The 15,735-nt window shown below is 37.2% G+C and overlaps 1 protein-coding gene across 4 annotated transcripts in view; it reads left to right on the top strand.

The window, feature by feature from the left end:
- ark2n (arkadia (rnf111) N-terminal like PKA signaling regulator 2n) overlaps positions 1-15,735 on the top strand; it is a 44,024-nt gene that overhangs the window by 6,219 nt on the left and 22,070 nt on the right. For all 4 annotated transcript variants that reach the window (XM_005160974.5, NM_205680.1, XM_073934405.1 and 1 more), the window contains exon 2: positions 3,794-4,552. In XM_005160974.5, the coding sequence (XP_005161031.1) occupies positions 3,865-4,552 (688 nt within the window). In that variant the 5' untranslated portion in view covers positions 3,794-3,864. The remainder of the gene's footprint in view (positions 1-3,793; positions 4,553-15,735) is intronic.

The raw sequence follows: 15,735 nt of genomic DNA, 5'->3' as shown, positions 1-15,735 counted from the left end.
ATGACTTTTTTGGGTGAATTATACCTTATAAATACAGTATGTGACACTTTTAACGGCATTTAAAGGTGTCAATGTTGCTGTGAAGACTTGTGTCCGCCTTTACGCTTCTCTCCTGACCTTGAAAATATAATTGGCTCAATTCGTAGAAAAGCTAAATTAAGATCGTGTGTAGGGTCGAATAGAGATCGCAATCTTTTGCCGATTAATCGTGCAGCCCTAATTGAGATGATCAAGTAGTTTTCTATGCAGTGCGTTTACAGAATTTATAACAAAGTACAAGCATATACAAGTACAATAAAGCAAAGTTATAGTTAAAATCTAAAGGTTAAATAATCAGTGCTTCATGGTTTTCTGGGGTATTCAGGTACAGAAATTGAACAAGCGTAAAAGAACATGGTCATCATTGAGTAAGTTATTAAAAAACAATTAATTATGTTATTAAATTTTGGTCTTTAATGAACAAACTAATCCTGTGATGTGACTGTTGCAGATACACACAATTGTGATATTGATGCCCAAACTCTATATTGTGCAGCTCTAACCCTAATTTAAATGTTGCATAATTCATCGGTTATGAAAACAAAGCTGTAAAGCTGTTCTCTACATTAAAAATTAAATAATTGTAGCTCTATCTAGTGATTCTGACTTCTGTTTTTAATCACAATTGTGAGTTTGAATCTCACTAATTAAGACTTTTTTTTCTCTTCAGAGAGTATGAGGTTTTAAATGTGCTGTTTGCTGAGTTCTTAAGCATGCTTTCACAGTAAACAGTTTTAGTCTGATTAAAAATAGCTTTGCTGTAACTTCTCTGTTATTGCAGTTTATTTGAACAAGTGCCAAGCTGTCTGAACACTTCTGTGATACCAAACTAGCAGACCGAGAGTGCTAAAAAGGTGTCTCTCAAACTCCAAACAAACTCTGGTTTGGTTTAACTGATATACGAATATAACATGACATCTAAATGAACCAAAACAGGCCATGAAATTAGCAGAATGTTCAAGGAAACCTGGTGTTGGCATCATAGTTGCAGTGTTGCTCAGCACATACGGTATAATCCATGCATCTTCTCGCTGCGGCTCTTTAACCGAGGAATTCCTGATGCTGTTTTCACATATTATAATCTCTTCATTAGTTGTTAACTGATAAAAATAGCATTGCAGGATCACGCATGCAACAACCATGTTCAGGTTAGCATATGGCATTGTTTTGGAAGTTCAGTAAGTTCTTCAAATAAATAAAATTGAATGTTTAGGATAATAAAATATCAAATATTTAGGAGCACCGGAAAAAATTTAGCAGCAGCAGAAAAATTAGGAGCACCCACCAAAAATGAATGAGTACCACTGCAAATTGTTGTTAAGGGATTTATTTGAAAACAACATCAATTAGGACTACCAAAAAGCAGAAACAACTATCTAACTAATTCTGTGTTGACTTAATATTTGCAATAATTCCAAAATGAATGTCTAATGCTTATAAAAAATAAATGATGAAGATGATCACAATAATACTAACAATAAATTACATTTCTCATGATCGTGCTGTTCTGAATGTGCTTGAATGTTAGTTATCTGCTATAAAAAGTCATTCTGTTACTGTATGAAAAATACATTTATATTTTGCATCAAACACAAATGAAGAATTGACGTAATAATTATTTGTTTTGCACTTGTTTTTATATGCATGTCAATTTAATAAATAATATTCTGCTACAAAACAAACTGAAGATTATAATAAATCGTTCAATTCAATGCTGAAAGCTGCAAAGCAGTCATCAGTAACTAAATAGAAAAATAATATTAATAACGAAGAAAAGTCTTTCTTCTACCGCTCTTTAAAAGTTTTGGTTTCGGTTTGTGTCATTTTAAATGCTCTCGTTATGCAGTGATTTACATTTAATATTTAATACCGTTTATTGTTATGAGCTGCAGTTCCAGTGTAAACTAAAGGCGAGCTTCTTTGGCGATGATGTGTACAGGACATTTGCGGTAAACACGCAGTGAATGCAACGCATCGAGATTCTGGAACTTCTCTGAAAACACTCAATCTCGGCTGGCGGATCAACATTCAAAACATAACCGCTGTCATGTTTGCCATTGTTTCTAACTTTGGGTGGGATTTGCAAACCTCTGTACTTTTCACTCTTCAGCCGTTTTCATTTTAGCGGAAAGCATTTTAGCTGTTAATCACTCAAAGAACCAACATAGTGGTAGGGAAGACCGATTCAGCATGTTTTTAGACAAAGTCTAAACAGGTCGCACTGACACCCATTATATACTTAATAGAGATGCGCGGATGGCGGTTACAGCCGCAGAATCCGCGGATAAACCGCGGATCGGGCGGATGACGTGACGAAAAATAATATTTTAATTAAATTCGGGCGGGTGGTGGGCGGTTGTACTGTTTTTGTACACATAGCTGGCGAACCAACGAAAAAGCCTAGAACTGACTTCACAGAATGAGAGGAGGAATCGGATACACTAATTCTGGATGAAGTACAGAAGTATTCCTTTACAAACTTCCGTATAGACGGATCAGCAGAGGAAAATCTACTTTCCTTTTAGGAGAAACAAGGCCAGTCATTCCCACGACTACAGCACCTTGCCAAGAGAATTCTATGCATTCCAGCAACAAGTGCTACGAGCGAGCGCTCCTTCAGCGCAGCAGGGCGCATTGTGGCCAGGCGCTCTCGTCTGAATGTTGAAATGATGTGTCAAAATGCGTTTTCTATTAGGCTACAATAATAATTAAAATGTACAGTACAGTGCGTTTAATTTAGGCTATTTATTTATTTTTGTCCCTGTGCGCCAATTGGAGACGGAGTTCACTGCTGATATTCTGAGAGCTTTATGCTTCTCATTTCTTTTTGTGTATCCTCGTTTCCTTTCCTTGCTTTCTTTCCTCGTCTTTCCACCCCTATAGGATGCGAGGGAAGGACGCAAGGAAAAGACTCAAGGACCGAGGAATTGAATCAAGTGAAACGACACGTCCTCGTATTGTTTAGCGTCACTTCAAAGCGTCAATTAATGCTGGATTTGACTTGCACGTTTGAATTAACTGCATGTCATTAAAGTCATTCTCTTTTTTCTAATAATCAATAAAGAAACATTCATTTAATAGTAAAAAGGAATTAGCCATTCAAATAAAGAGCTCAGTCAGCAGATGGCGGGCGGGTGCGGTTTTAAAATTTGGTCAAAAATGTTAGTGCGGATGGATGGCGGACGGAGGATGAGTTTTGTGATGCAGTTGCGGATGAAATAATAGCCCATCCGCGCATCTCTAATACCAAATATATTAGGAGGCATAGATTAAATTTCGGGCGCATATGTGACCAAAATGGTCGCAATTTCGAGCCCTGCATATTTTTCTCACTCATGCAAATATATATTTTTGCTTGTTAGTTTTGATTAGTGTTGATCTGTAAATCTGTTTAAATAAACCTTGTAGCAACGGTGCCCATAATTGGTGGGAGCGAAATTTTTTTGGCTGGTGCGCCTAAATTTTTAAAGTTAGGAGCACCAGTGCTACCAAGCAAAAAGGTTAATTTTGAGCCCTGCCTTGTCTGTTGACTTTGGGGCGAGGGAACTGAAACTGCTAAAATGCTAACTCGCTTTCGGGTTTTTGCATGCAAAATTACATCATAGTTCCTCCACTCTATTATCTTTAAAACTTAATTTCCATATTAAAATGAAGGTGGTGCAGTGCTTATAGTCATAGGAAATGTAACTAACAATTTAAATGAATAAATTCCCTATTAATCATCTGTTAAATTGACCCTTTTCTTCTTTTCCAGGTCAGCCGCCCCCGTTTATCGACTAACAACTGCCACTTCAGAGTCTCCACCCCTGGCCCCGCCCTTCAGAGATGACTGATGCCCAGAAGGCCAACGAGCTCCCTGAATGCCCCTCAGAGGGCGGGGCCACAGCAGAGGAGCAGGACATGCCACTGAGACAAGAGACCACGCCCACCAGCTCTCCGGCAGGCGAGGACCCAATCAGCTCGCAGAGTCCTGACAAACAAGCGCCCGGCTTGCTCTCAATGCCCTGCTTACTAAAGGAGCTCCACAGAGACTCCGCCCCTGGGCAGCCACAGGAAACAGCTCCGCCCCCGAGCTCCACCCAGTCGGGCCCACAGGAAGACAGCGATTCTTCAGTGTGTCTTCGGTCGCCTTCGTCTTCGGGTCATCTTGGAGACTCTGATACTCTATCATCTGCAGAGGAAGTAGCTGCACCCACTCAAACAGCTGGCAGGAAGTCGCGGCGCTCTCATTCAGAGAGCGACACATCCACTGTCGCAATGGCGGCTAAGAAGAACCGATGCCAAGAGAAGCAGGTGAATGGACGAGTGCGGGTTCGAGGGCCGCGCAGCCAGAGGCAGAAGCAGCGCATGCGGCAGCTGCGGCAAAAGAGGGAGGCGGCGGCCAGACGCAAACCAGACGTGCTCCAGGACAGCAGCACCAGCGACAGTGACATCACAGCGCACTCGTCTTCATCATCTCCCTTAACGGCTTCGTCCGACAACGAGGGAGAGACAATCAACTCTCACGCACCAGGTAACTGCACAAACACGCACACACATATATATACACACAAACAGACACATTGGTGATGGCCTGGGGTCCATTCTTCGTACCTCGCTTCATGTACACATGAAGCTCACTTTCCTAGTTTTGTGGTGAAACAACTCATCTATGCATGTCATTAAGAGAAAAACAAAATAGTTTGCCCCCTTGTAATCTAAAATTAAAATCTGAAAATGCACTTCCTGTTTGTTTTCAGTTTAATTCTCAGTTTAGGTCTGTCTGAGGTACTGGGCGTGGCTAACATACTTTACCACGCCCCTCCAGCTGTTAGTTTTGACAACAAACAGAAATGGTGGATGACAGGGTCCCCGCGGGGTCTTAAAAAGTATTTAAAAGTCTTAAATTAAAAAATCTAAATTTATGTCTTTAAAAAGTCTTAAATTTGCTGTTTTAGGTCTTAAATATTTTTGCACAGGTCTTATTTTTGCGATGTCCATGTAACGCTACATCTAATGCTCATTTAAATTCTTTTTTTGTTGTTGCTTTGTTTTTGGGGTGTTGTAGTTCTTTATTTCACTAGTCCAATTGTAATTTGCGGTATGTGCGCGCGGCAAATGTGACGTCGTCGCTGTGTTTGCAGGAGTTCGCTTTGAGTGCGCGTGACATGATTTCGGCTGGCAGAGTATGCCGCTATTTCCCTGACAAATGTCGAAAGCGCAGTTTTTATAAGTTGGGAGTGCTGTAATACGAGAGAGCAAATCTCTGCTCACGCGCCGGTTTTCTTTGTTCATGGACAAAACTGCTTGCGAACTCTCAAAACACTGGCTGCTCGCGTGTGAATGATCTGCTCTCGCTGTGCCAGACTCCTTTCGTGCTTTTCCAGAGATGCTTCAGCATACTGTAGTATTAAGAATAGTGAACTGATAAAATGAAATACAGTGTAGTTTTACTACAGTAAAGTGTGTTGAATTGTAGAAAAATATACCCTATATTGTAAAAAAAAAAACTAAAGCGCTGGGTAGTTTGTTTTTAATACACTTGTTGAGTTACCATAGCAACTATAGTATTACCACAACAGAGTAATTGAAGTACTTTACTGTACTTTACAAAACACTGTACAGCAGACACTCGTTCACTTTATTTTAGTGATAAAATAAGATTGATAGTGGGATTTATTTGAAGAGTGAATAGTACAGTAAGCTATAATACCTAATCAAGTTTTTGCCTATTTTCTATCACGGTTACATTTCTGCTTGCCAGAATGACCAATAATTATTGTCTAGAAATTGCAGCAGCCATGGGAAAGGAGCAACGTTTTTGTAAAACTTTGGAAAAACTCTGAGGGATATGTTTGTTAAAACAAAAAAAAGAGGCCCTCAAAAACATCTTCAATGATAATGAGTATCTTTTTATTCGTCTGATTTTACTTTGTTTTTTTTGGACCCCCCCTGTCATTTAAAAAAAAAAATGTCTCAATGGTTAACGTGTCAAGTATAAAAGCCTTAATCCGTTTCATGAGTTGTGCGATGCGGTGCCAGGTGAAAGTATAAATCTGTTTGTTTTTTCTGTAGTTCAATGGCGCATTTAACCTGACTTTAGTACTGTTCAATTTAAATAACTTTATTTTACCCCTAATTTTGTGCTTTTACATTTTCTCTCGCGTGTTTTTGATATTGCGATATAGGTCTTAAATTTAATACTTAATGGTCTTAAAAAGGTCTTAAAAGGTCTTAAATTTGACATTGTGATATCTGCAGAGGAGGAGTCTGTTATGTTGTAATAACTCTCCAAACTTTTTCCTGAACTACTTTACTACATCCAATCAGCTTGAAACAGAAAAACAAGCCACGCCCACTTTTTTCATGTAATATTTAATTTCTCTTAGAACTGCGTCACAAAACGACAAAGTGAAAATTAAAAACAGTCACAGCTTCCGGTTCATGCCGACTATAAATGAATTAAGTAAAGTTGGACCAGGAACATGTCATTTCTACAGTGTCAGTGTTTATTTTAGGCTTTACATTTTATATTTAGCTTTAAGAATTGTCCTAATTTGCATTATTATTTTGCTGCATAAGCATTACACAGTGGCATAACATGCTTTTAAATAATTTATCACAATAATTTCTGTGAATTTATCGCACAACAGGAGTTATTTAATTGTGACAGGCCTAGATGTAAGGTGGTTTGGCAGATCCTGGGCCTTTTAATTATTATAACTGATCTCTGACTTTGGATCTTCAAACAAGATTGTGCAATCAGATTTAAATATCTGAAGTTATTTATTATTAGATTACAGCTAGGAATGCTCTGAGGATATTTACAGCCAATACAGAGTACCGATTCCTTGTCATGGTGATCAGCCGATATTGATTCTGATTCTTGAAGCTTTATAATGCATAAAGCACATTTTCCCTCTAAGAACGATACTTAAATCGAGATCTCTCCTTAGCTAAAAGAATAAGTGATGAAGTATCTAATCCCTTGAATATGTCTCTTAAAACCATTTAGTGCTGACATGTCATGGTCAGAAGCTTTACAGAATTTAATAGATAAAACTGATTTAAAAAGATTAACAATGCAATTTGGAAGCATTGTAAATGTTGAAAGAAGAATTTATAGGGATGCACGATATATCGGAGGCCATATCGTTATCGGCCGATAAATGCTATTTTTAGGATTATCGTTAGCGATCCGATGTCTAAATTAAGCCAATATCTTTAAGCCAATAAATTACGTAATTGTTGCCGCACGCCTGGGCGGAACATGTTCAGACTTGTTCATGGATCTCTCCTCACACTGATTATTCCTTCAAAGTCCGTCCTTTCCTCACGTGGTATTGCTCTGCGTTAATAACTCAGTAAGTAACCATTATCCTTATCATTGTAGATAGGTTTGATTTGAGTGCCATTGTGTATTTTGCTTCAAATCGCCTCAGGAAAAAATATTACATATGAAAGCCTTTCCTGCTCTGTCTATTTGTTGTGTTAGAGATAGCTGGGAGATTTACTTATTACTCCAGGGCCGAATAATATTAGTTTCGGAGTTAATTCTTTTAGTTGCAGCGGTTGAATGAACGAGGACCCGAAAAAAGCGCTTCACATACACACACACACCAAACTGACCTACACACGTGACGCGCTAAACAAAAACTTTACGGGTTTTTAATCTAATATAATTATTTGTTCTTGTCAACGCGTTGCTTCTAGGGATGCTCATTTCGGTTAATTTTGCTAACCGACAACCGCCGCTCATTAATCGGTTATTAACGGTTAACGGGTGAGATTACTATTAATTTTATATTAAACAAATTGACGTGCCTATTTTGTGTCTGACACATTAAATATTGCATTTTAAAATACTGATTTATTTTTATATGCTAGCATATTAATAATAGAACAAGACAACAGAGCATTTTCATGCACCTGCAGTGTTTAGCACAGAAGAGCAGAATAAACTAAATTAAATGAATAAAACAAATAGGACTGCCCTAAATTATTTTCACTTAAATAATTAATTTATATTACAAAACGAAAATATTGACAGATTCTTTTTAAAAACCGGCATAGGCTGTTTTTTTCCCTGATGGGTTGTTGGTAATATTTCCGCAAGATGACCATGCCACAGTTTAGCTAAATTAATTCACGCCTCTTCCTGAAGTGACATGCGATGTGCCTTCGTCATTTGCAATGCCATAACATTGTTTTTCAGCCGCAGCCGCACTTGTATAGTTTGTCTAAAGTGATGTATACAAACTATATAGTATGCTATTAGCAGGGATAGCACATCAGCCAGCGCAATCGTCCCTCCATAGTCAAAAGTATTATTTTGGGTTTACCTGTCTGTTTACATGCGGTAGTTCCCTTGGCATTTTTCCGCACGCGAATTTTGACCAATCGAAAAGCAGTTTAGGAAATGTTCAACAACTTCTGGCCAATGAGTGATGTGGATTTTGTCACATGACTGCATTTTGGTTCTTTTCCACTGGTTCGGACTAAAGCAATCAGTGTGGTGTGGAAAGGACCCAAAGATGGCAGAAAATGCTACAATGCATCCTTTATTGCCATTGGTCCGGACCAAATAAAGCAAACTACAGATGTGAAAGCACCCTAAGGGCCCCCTTTTACTTTTTTTTTTACTTCACAAAAGTATTATATATATATATAATTATATATTTATATAATTGGTTGTTAATATCTAATTTTTCACCATTTGATTATTATATAATTTTTTTATTTTTTCTATTTTATTTAAATAGGCGTGCAAGTATACAAAATTAAGTTATGACATGATATGAACTTTAAAGTTAAAACAGGCTGCAAAAATCAGCAAAAAAAAAAAAAAAACATTTGCAATACATCCTAAACTAGTGTTTTAGAATAAATACTTTGAGTCAAGGTTTATCTTTAAAAAGGTTCTTTTGAACTTTAGCTGACCATAAATCTCTAATGATAGAATATCTGTAATATCCATGCCTCTAATATCCAAAATAGCTTATTGTGGTCTTCTGAGTTACAGAAGGCTGGTATCCTTATTTTATTTATTTCTTTATTTATTTTTTATTTTTTTGCATCGGATATATTGTCTAATGAAAGTCAGCGCCAATATTTCATATTTCGCTCCATATTTTTACTGTCGTGTTCATTTTACTGTCGTGTTCAGGGGCAGAACAAACATTTATAAAAAGTTCGCTATCTAACTGGTTCAGTCAGACTTACTGTAAAGCTTATTGTAAAGTAGTGCATTTACTTAAGATAGATACTGCGCAACGATGGATATTTTGATAACTGCTTGTGTAGCCTATTTGATTTGTTTGCAAGCTGTCTCTGTTATAATGTGTGGTGGAAGGATTGTGTGGGCTCGCGCTGGTTTGAGTCCAGCCTTAACCGCCGCGCGGCCGAGACAGCGCTTAAGTTATGAGTCCATTTAGTATGAATCCGCCTATCCCAGCTTCTTTTACTACATGTACAATTGTCTCAACGATGGAGACTGTTTGAATTTAGTTTTTTGTTCTACGGCGAGCTTGGTTAGCCTACCTTTGACTGGACGGTTCTTCCTGTAGTGCCAAAATAAGGGACTATCCTGGGAAAATTGGGACATCTGATGACCCTTATGGGTGACCAAAAAAGGCTATTCAATATTCTGATCGGGCTGTAGAAACTCTGAGCCCCAGTTTAGCACTGAAGAGGAATTCTGAAAGGAATGCTTCACATTATCGATGAGAGAAAGCAAAACGCTTTCTTCAGCCAATCAAGGTCCCCCTTCTTCCGTGGGCCCTAGGGCTTCAGCCTCACCTAGCCCTTACGTTAATCCGACCCTGCTGTGACCCCAGCGACAGGAGCGAACAGTGACAACCTCACAGCAGCTCAATGCAAGAGATGGGCATGTGCACTTGAGATCTTTACTCTGCTGTTCATCTAACCCAGGGGTCACCAATCCTGGTCCCGGAGGGCCGGTGTCACTGCAGGGTTTAGCTCCAACTTTTCTCAACACACCTGCCTGTATGTTTTAAGTGTACATAGTAAGACCTTGATTAGCTTGTTCAGGACAAGCGGCAACCTCCCGCTCTCCCTCAGGAAGCCAATATGGAAGTAACTAAAACTGCAATTCATCAAAATTCTTCTAGTCGTGGCCGCTCCTGGCTCCATAATAGAGCAAATTTCAATTGAACCCACTGTTAGAATGGCCAACTTTACAGCAGAAAAAAAGGTGTTTACAGCCTGGTACAAAAAAGATTTTGATTAATACAGCTAATATTACATCTGTTTCCTTTATATTAAGTTATATTAAGTTTGCATAATTAAGGGTGTGGCCACTTGATTGACAGCTAGGTCTCGCTGGTCTCTGTCACGTCACCTCAACTGAATCCTGCAGATTAGTCCCTGAACTCGACATATTCATCATATTTCTGTGTTGTTTTATGTGGCTTTGAACTGTCAGTTGCCTTTTGGACTTGTATCCTACAATTATTAGATGGCATGGCATGCTGTGTGCACTTGATTGTGCTCAACCATTCACATGGCCTCCATTGTCCCATACTCCCATGTGAGTAAATGTATATACTTATATATCATCTCTATAAATGAATTTGTTTTATTTGAGATCATTTATAGTTTATATTTATATTTAAAGCTGTAAAGCACTCCAGAATCTGACAGATTGATTAGCTGTGGGCTGTAGATCAGTCATCTGAAGCGTTGTCATACATTGTTATACCTGGATTTCATCAATAGTCTTGCATTTACTAACACAGACTATATCTGAAGTGTTTGGAAGTAATTTGCGTTTTCCTCCTGTTGAAAAACGTCATTAGAACAATGTTTAGTGGCTCAATGTGTTACAGCAGTGTTTTTAAAAGACTAAACACTTTATTGATAGTGTACAGCCAAGCACATGTGGTCAGAATACAAACGAGTCGCAGGTAATAAAGTATTAAGCGTTTCTCCTAAAGTAAAGTGTGTCTAAATCAGGTTCAAGCAAAATGCCAGCAGGTGTCTGTAGCTCCGCTCACTCTCCGCCTCTTTGCCCTTGTTTGTATATCCCGTCATGGGTGCGATGACGCGCAAACAAAATGGTGACGGTTGGCCGCACCTAATTGTGGCTTTCTTCAGAAACCTATGGGTGACGTCACGTATACTACGTCCATATATTTTAGTCTATTGTTCAGGAGTGTTTCATTAGGGTTGGAGCTAAAATCTGCAGGACACCGGCCCTCCAGGAACAAGTTTGGTGACCACTGATCTAACCTAACAAATGTAATGATGAGAATAGCACTGTGCCTCTCGCAATCTTTTCTTTTTAATTCACTCTCGTCTCCATGATTTCTGGGTATTTTATTTAATTCGCGGATCTCATGGAGCCTCTCGCAGAGCTTCCGACAGAGCTCATATGGTTGGATGAGAATGTAGAGGAGATCGCTCTGTTATTTCGACTGTATAGGTATAAGTATAGTAGGCACTCTCAGTAATGATTTTAAATCACACTGAACTGAGTTAAACTAAACTGAACTGAACTTAAACACTAAAAACTGAACTACACTGTTCTAGTTACTATGACCATTTATGTGAAGCTGCTTTGACACAATCTACATTGTAAAAGCGCTATACAAATAAAGCTGAATTGAATTGAAAAGTAGGCTATTGTTTAATTTTTTTTTATTTATTTATCTATCTATTTAGATTTTACTTTTAAAGTTTTTTTTTTTACATGAAAGTATTCAAGTTTCTTAATCCTGTGGCATAAAGCAAAACTGGCCATATAAAATAATTTTTCACTAAAAAAGTATTGTTATATTTAAAAAGTGGTGTGCATATTTATTTCTTCACAAAAAATATAAATTGTCAGTGAGAGTCAGCGAAATTGTACAAAATCTGGGGCATTCCGTCGGTACGTGCAGTCACTGTCACCTTCACTTGAAAATGACACAGTCCTGTTTTTGGAAATTAGCTTCTCCTGAGCAGGTTTGAGTTTGCAGGCCTGTTACTATGATAACAACTCTTGGGTTAGTTTTGAAGAAGGAAACTATCCTGCATCGTATGAAATACAGCTAACGGAGTAATCCATGTATGAAGAATGGACCCCTGTTCTGAACAAAGCGATTCACTGATGCATCACAATTCATTCTCAGATGATTCGGAAATGAGCAACAAGTGTTTGTTCTTAATTTATTATTTAACAACTAATACAAGGTATTTGATTAAGAGTCTGACAACCAGTGGAGCCAATTTATACAGAATAATTTTATTAATATGCATGTTGTTATTATTATTAGTAGTAGTAGTAACACTGTTAATAATAATAATAATAATAATTTAATAATTCTTGTATCCATCTTAATAGCTTTTAACAAAAAATGTAATGTATGAATCTGCTTAAATAGCAGCTGGTTTACAATTGATTATAATACTAATTACGTTACTTAATGTCAAAAGAGACTGTGTAATTTTTTAAGTTAAACTTAAAAGAACTAAATAGACATTAAAATAAAAAAAATTAAAAAAAATGCATAGACCTAAAAAAAGATGTTCACAACAATATATCAAGTTATTAAAACTAAAATGTAAATAAAAACTGGTGAACTTTTTTTAATTATAAGCGCTGCTCGATGCTAAAATAACAAATAGCCCTATGATGCCATCGTCCACCGCAATGTAGGGTTGTGCAATTATTTGAAAATCTGGTCTCGATTTCGATTTTGGCTTCAAACAATTATGAAAAAGCGTTCATCGAGATAAACAATTATTCCAGCATATATACCCCCCCCCCCTATTTTCAGGTTTTTTTCCACATTTGTTGCTCTGCAAATCTCAGATTCACATGAAAATGACTAAAAAGCATATGCTGTAATGCAACTTTTGCAGCACAGAATGCGCATCATCCATATTTTTAAAAGCGCGAAAAGCACATGCTCTTGTGTGTGCGATGTACGCCGTGCTTAGCCTCGGACAGGCTTGGAGACGAGCAGAGCACACACATCTAACGCCATCTTAATGTGAATTTAATGGTCAAATATATGCACACTTGTTTCAGAGCGCGGTGTTTAGTGATTATTCATATTAACCCTCATTTATGTGATTAAACAAGTTAAAAATCAAAAGACATGTGAAAGAGAAAACATATCAGAGCCGCACTATTCTTAAAGTGACAGCACGCAATATCCCTGCTTATTATTAATCAAACAACAAAAGGAGAAAATCCCTCACTGCTCTTGACTGAAGGACTTTTGTTGCTGAAGTGTTTTTCTTACAGTGAAGATGCTTAAGGTACAGATTAAACATAACAGATTTATTAACTCATTTCTAATAACTGATTTATTTTTTATTTGCTATGACAGGGCTTGAAATTGCGACCATTTTGGTCGCATATGCGCCCGAAAATTAATCTATGAGACCTCATAACATATTTGGGAGCATTGGTGTGACCTGTTTTGATTTTTTTTCTAAAAACGTGCTGAATCACTCCCTGCCGCTATATTGGTTCATATTAGCTGCCAATCACTCAAGGTATTCCGCTGTCAGATGACAGGGAAGGAGCTTTTATGACCACGGGAAATGCAAACGGCTGAAGAGTGAAAACTTAAAGCACACAGGTTTGCAAACCCCACCTAAAGTTGAGACGCAGATGAGAGCGATCATGACACGTGGTGAATATTGATCCGCCAGCTGAGATCAAGTACGTGCTATTCGGAGAAGGTGCCCGATTCTCGATGCGTTTTATTCAGTGCGTGTTCAGCGCAAATGTCCGCTAAAAGTCAAATCTAATACTGTACATATCATCGCCAAAGAAGCTCGCTTTTACTAAGTTTACACTGAAACTGCGGCTCATAACAACGAGCGGTATTGCTTTTAGCATTAAATTGAATTATTTATTATAATCTTTTGTTTGTTTTGTAGCATAAATATTGTTTATTAAATTGACATGCATATAAAAACAATAGTGCAAAATAAATATTTCTTACTGCAATGCTTCATTTTTGTTTGATGCAAACTATACATTTATTTTTCATAAAGTAACAGACTTTTTATAGGAAATAACTTGCATTCAAGCACATTCAAGGCAGTATCATGAGAAATGTAATTCATTGTTACTATTGTCATTTTCATCATCATTAATATTCTATAATTATTAGACATTAATTTTGGAATTATTGCACACAAATATCAATGTCATCTCAGCATTAGTTAAATAGTTGTTTCTGGTTTTTGTTAGTCCTGATTGATGTTGTTTTCAAATACAATAAATCCCTTAATATACAATTTTCAGCGGTGCTCATTCATTTTTTCTGGTGCTCCTAAATATTTGAAGTTGGGAGCACCGGTGCTACCAAGTAAAGTTCATTTCGAGCCCTGTATGATGACAGCACATAATATTTTACTAGATATTTTTCAAGATACTAGTATTCAGCTTAAAGTGACATTAAAAGGCTTAACTAATATAATTAGGCAAGTCATTGTATAACGGTAGTTTCTTCTGCAGACAATCAAAAATATATATTGCGTAAGGGGGGTAATAATTTTGAGCTATTAATATGGGTTTCAAAATATTTAAACCTTCATTAATTCTAGCCAAAATAAAACAAATTAAAAAAATTCTCCAGAAGAAAAAAATATTATAGGAAATACTGTGGAAAAAATCCCTCTGTTAAACATAATTTGGGAAATATTTATATATAAAAAAATTCACAGAAGGGCGAATAATTTTGACTTCAACAGATAATCGTTTTGACTAATCGTGATTATGATTTTTCCCATAATCGAGCAGCCCTATCGCGATGTTTCACAATAGACATCATATGATGCCAAATTGGTCGACATTGCCCAACCCTAATAGACATTAAAAACACTTTTTAAACAAAATACAGATATTCACAACATTAATATAAATGCACAAAATATATTAAAAACCAAATCAAATTGAAAAACTAGTAAAAAAGGTTTGAACTGAGCTGTCCGATGCCAAAATAACCTAGAAAAATAAACAAACACCCATCCACATACGTTCATTCTTGCGTTTTCTAAGTGAATAAACCCTTCAAAATAAAGGCTTAAAGTGTTCACTGCTGCTCTAACAAGCGGATGCATTGAGAATCGTTTTGGAATCAGATCAGAAACTGAATTATGAAGTTTTCTCATAGTTCTAACAGCAACCAACCAACACTCAGTGAAGCATCCATGGTGGCGTTTCATTTCATGCATTTATTTTGGTGCATGTTGACTAAATGATGAAACACTTGATTAAACACACACACACACACACACACACACACACAAACATAGTGCAACACAAACTCATAAAGGGTCTTCTGCACCACTTAGGTGTTTTCATCTCTGCATGTTGAATGACATCATATGCACAGCGGCAGGTGAGGAACATTTTTCCCGGTGTCAAGATACAGCAGCGCTTTGACCTCACACTGACCCCTGTTTTTAGCAACCTAGCAGAATGACCTGCTAACTCATCAATATTGCGCAAATTTAAGTCAAACTGTTTAATGCAAACCAATTCACTTCACTGAACATGTATTATATGTAATTATTATCTTCCTTAAAAATACACTTTATATTGCAGGATAACTTCGTTTATACACTGCCAACCCTTTACACTTTCTCAACTTTTTTTTTCATTTTGACCAATGTAGTGATGTGGTTTTGTGAAGCTGCTTTGGAATGATAATTATTGTGAACAGCGATATTCAAGTAATCTTAAATTGAATT

This window comes from Danio rerio, chromosome 21 (genome assembly GCF_049306965.1).
Source record: "Danio rerio strain Tuebingen ecotype United States chromosome 21, GRCz12tu, whole genome shotgun sequence".
NCBI lineage: Eukaryota > Metazoa > Chordata > Actinopteri > Cypriniformes > Danionidae > Danio > Danio rerio.
The sequence above is the reverse complement of the archived record's forward strand: the minus strand, read 5'-3'. Positions and strand labels throughout refer to the sequence as shown.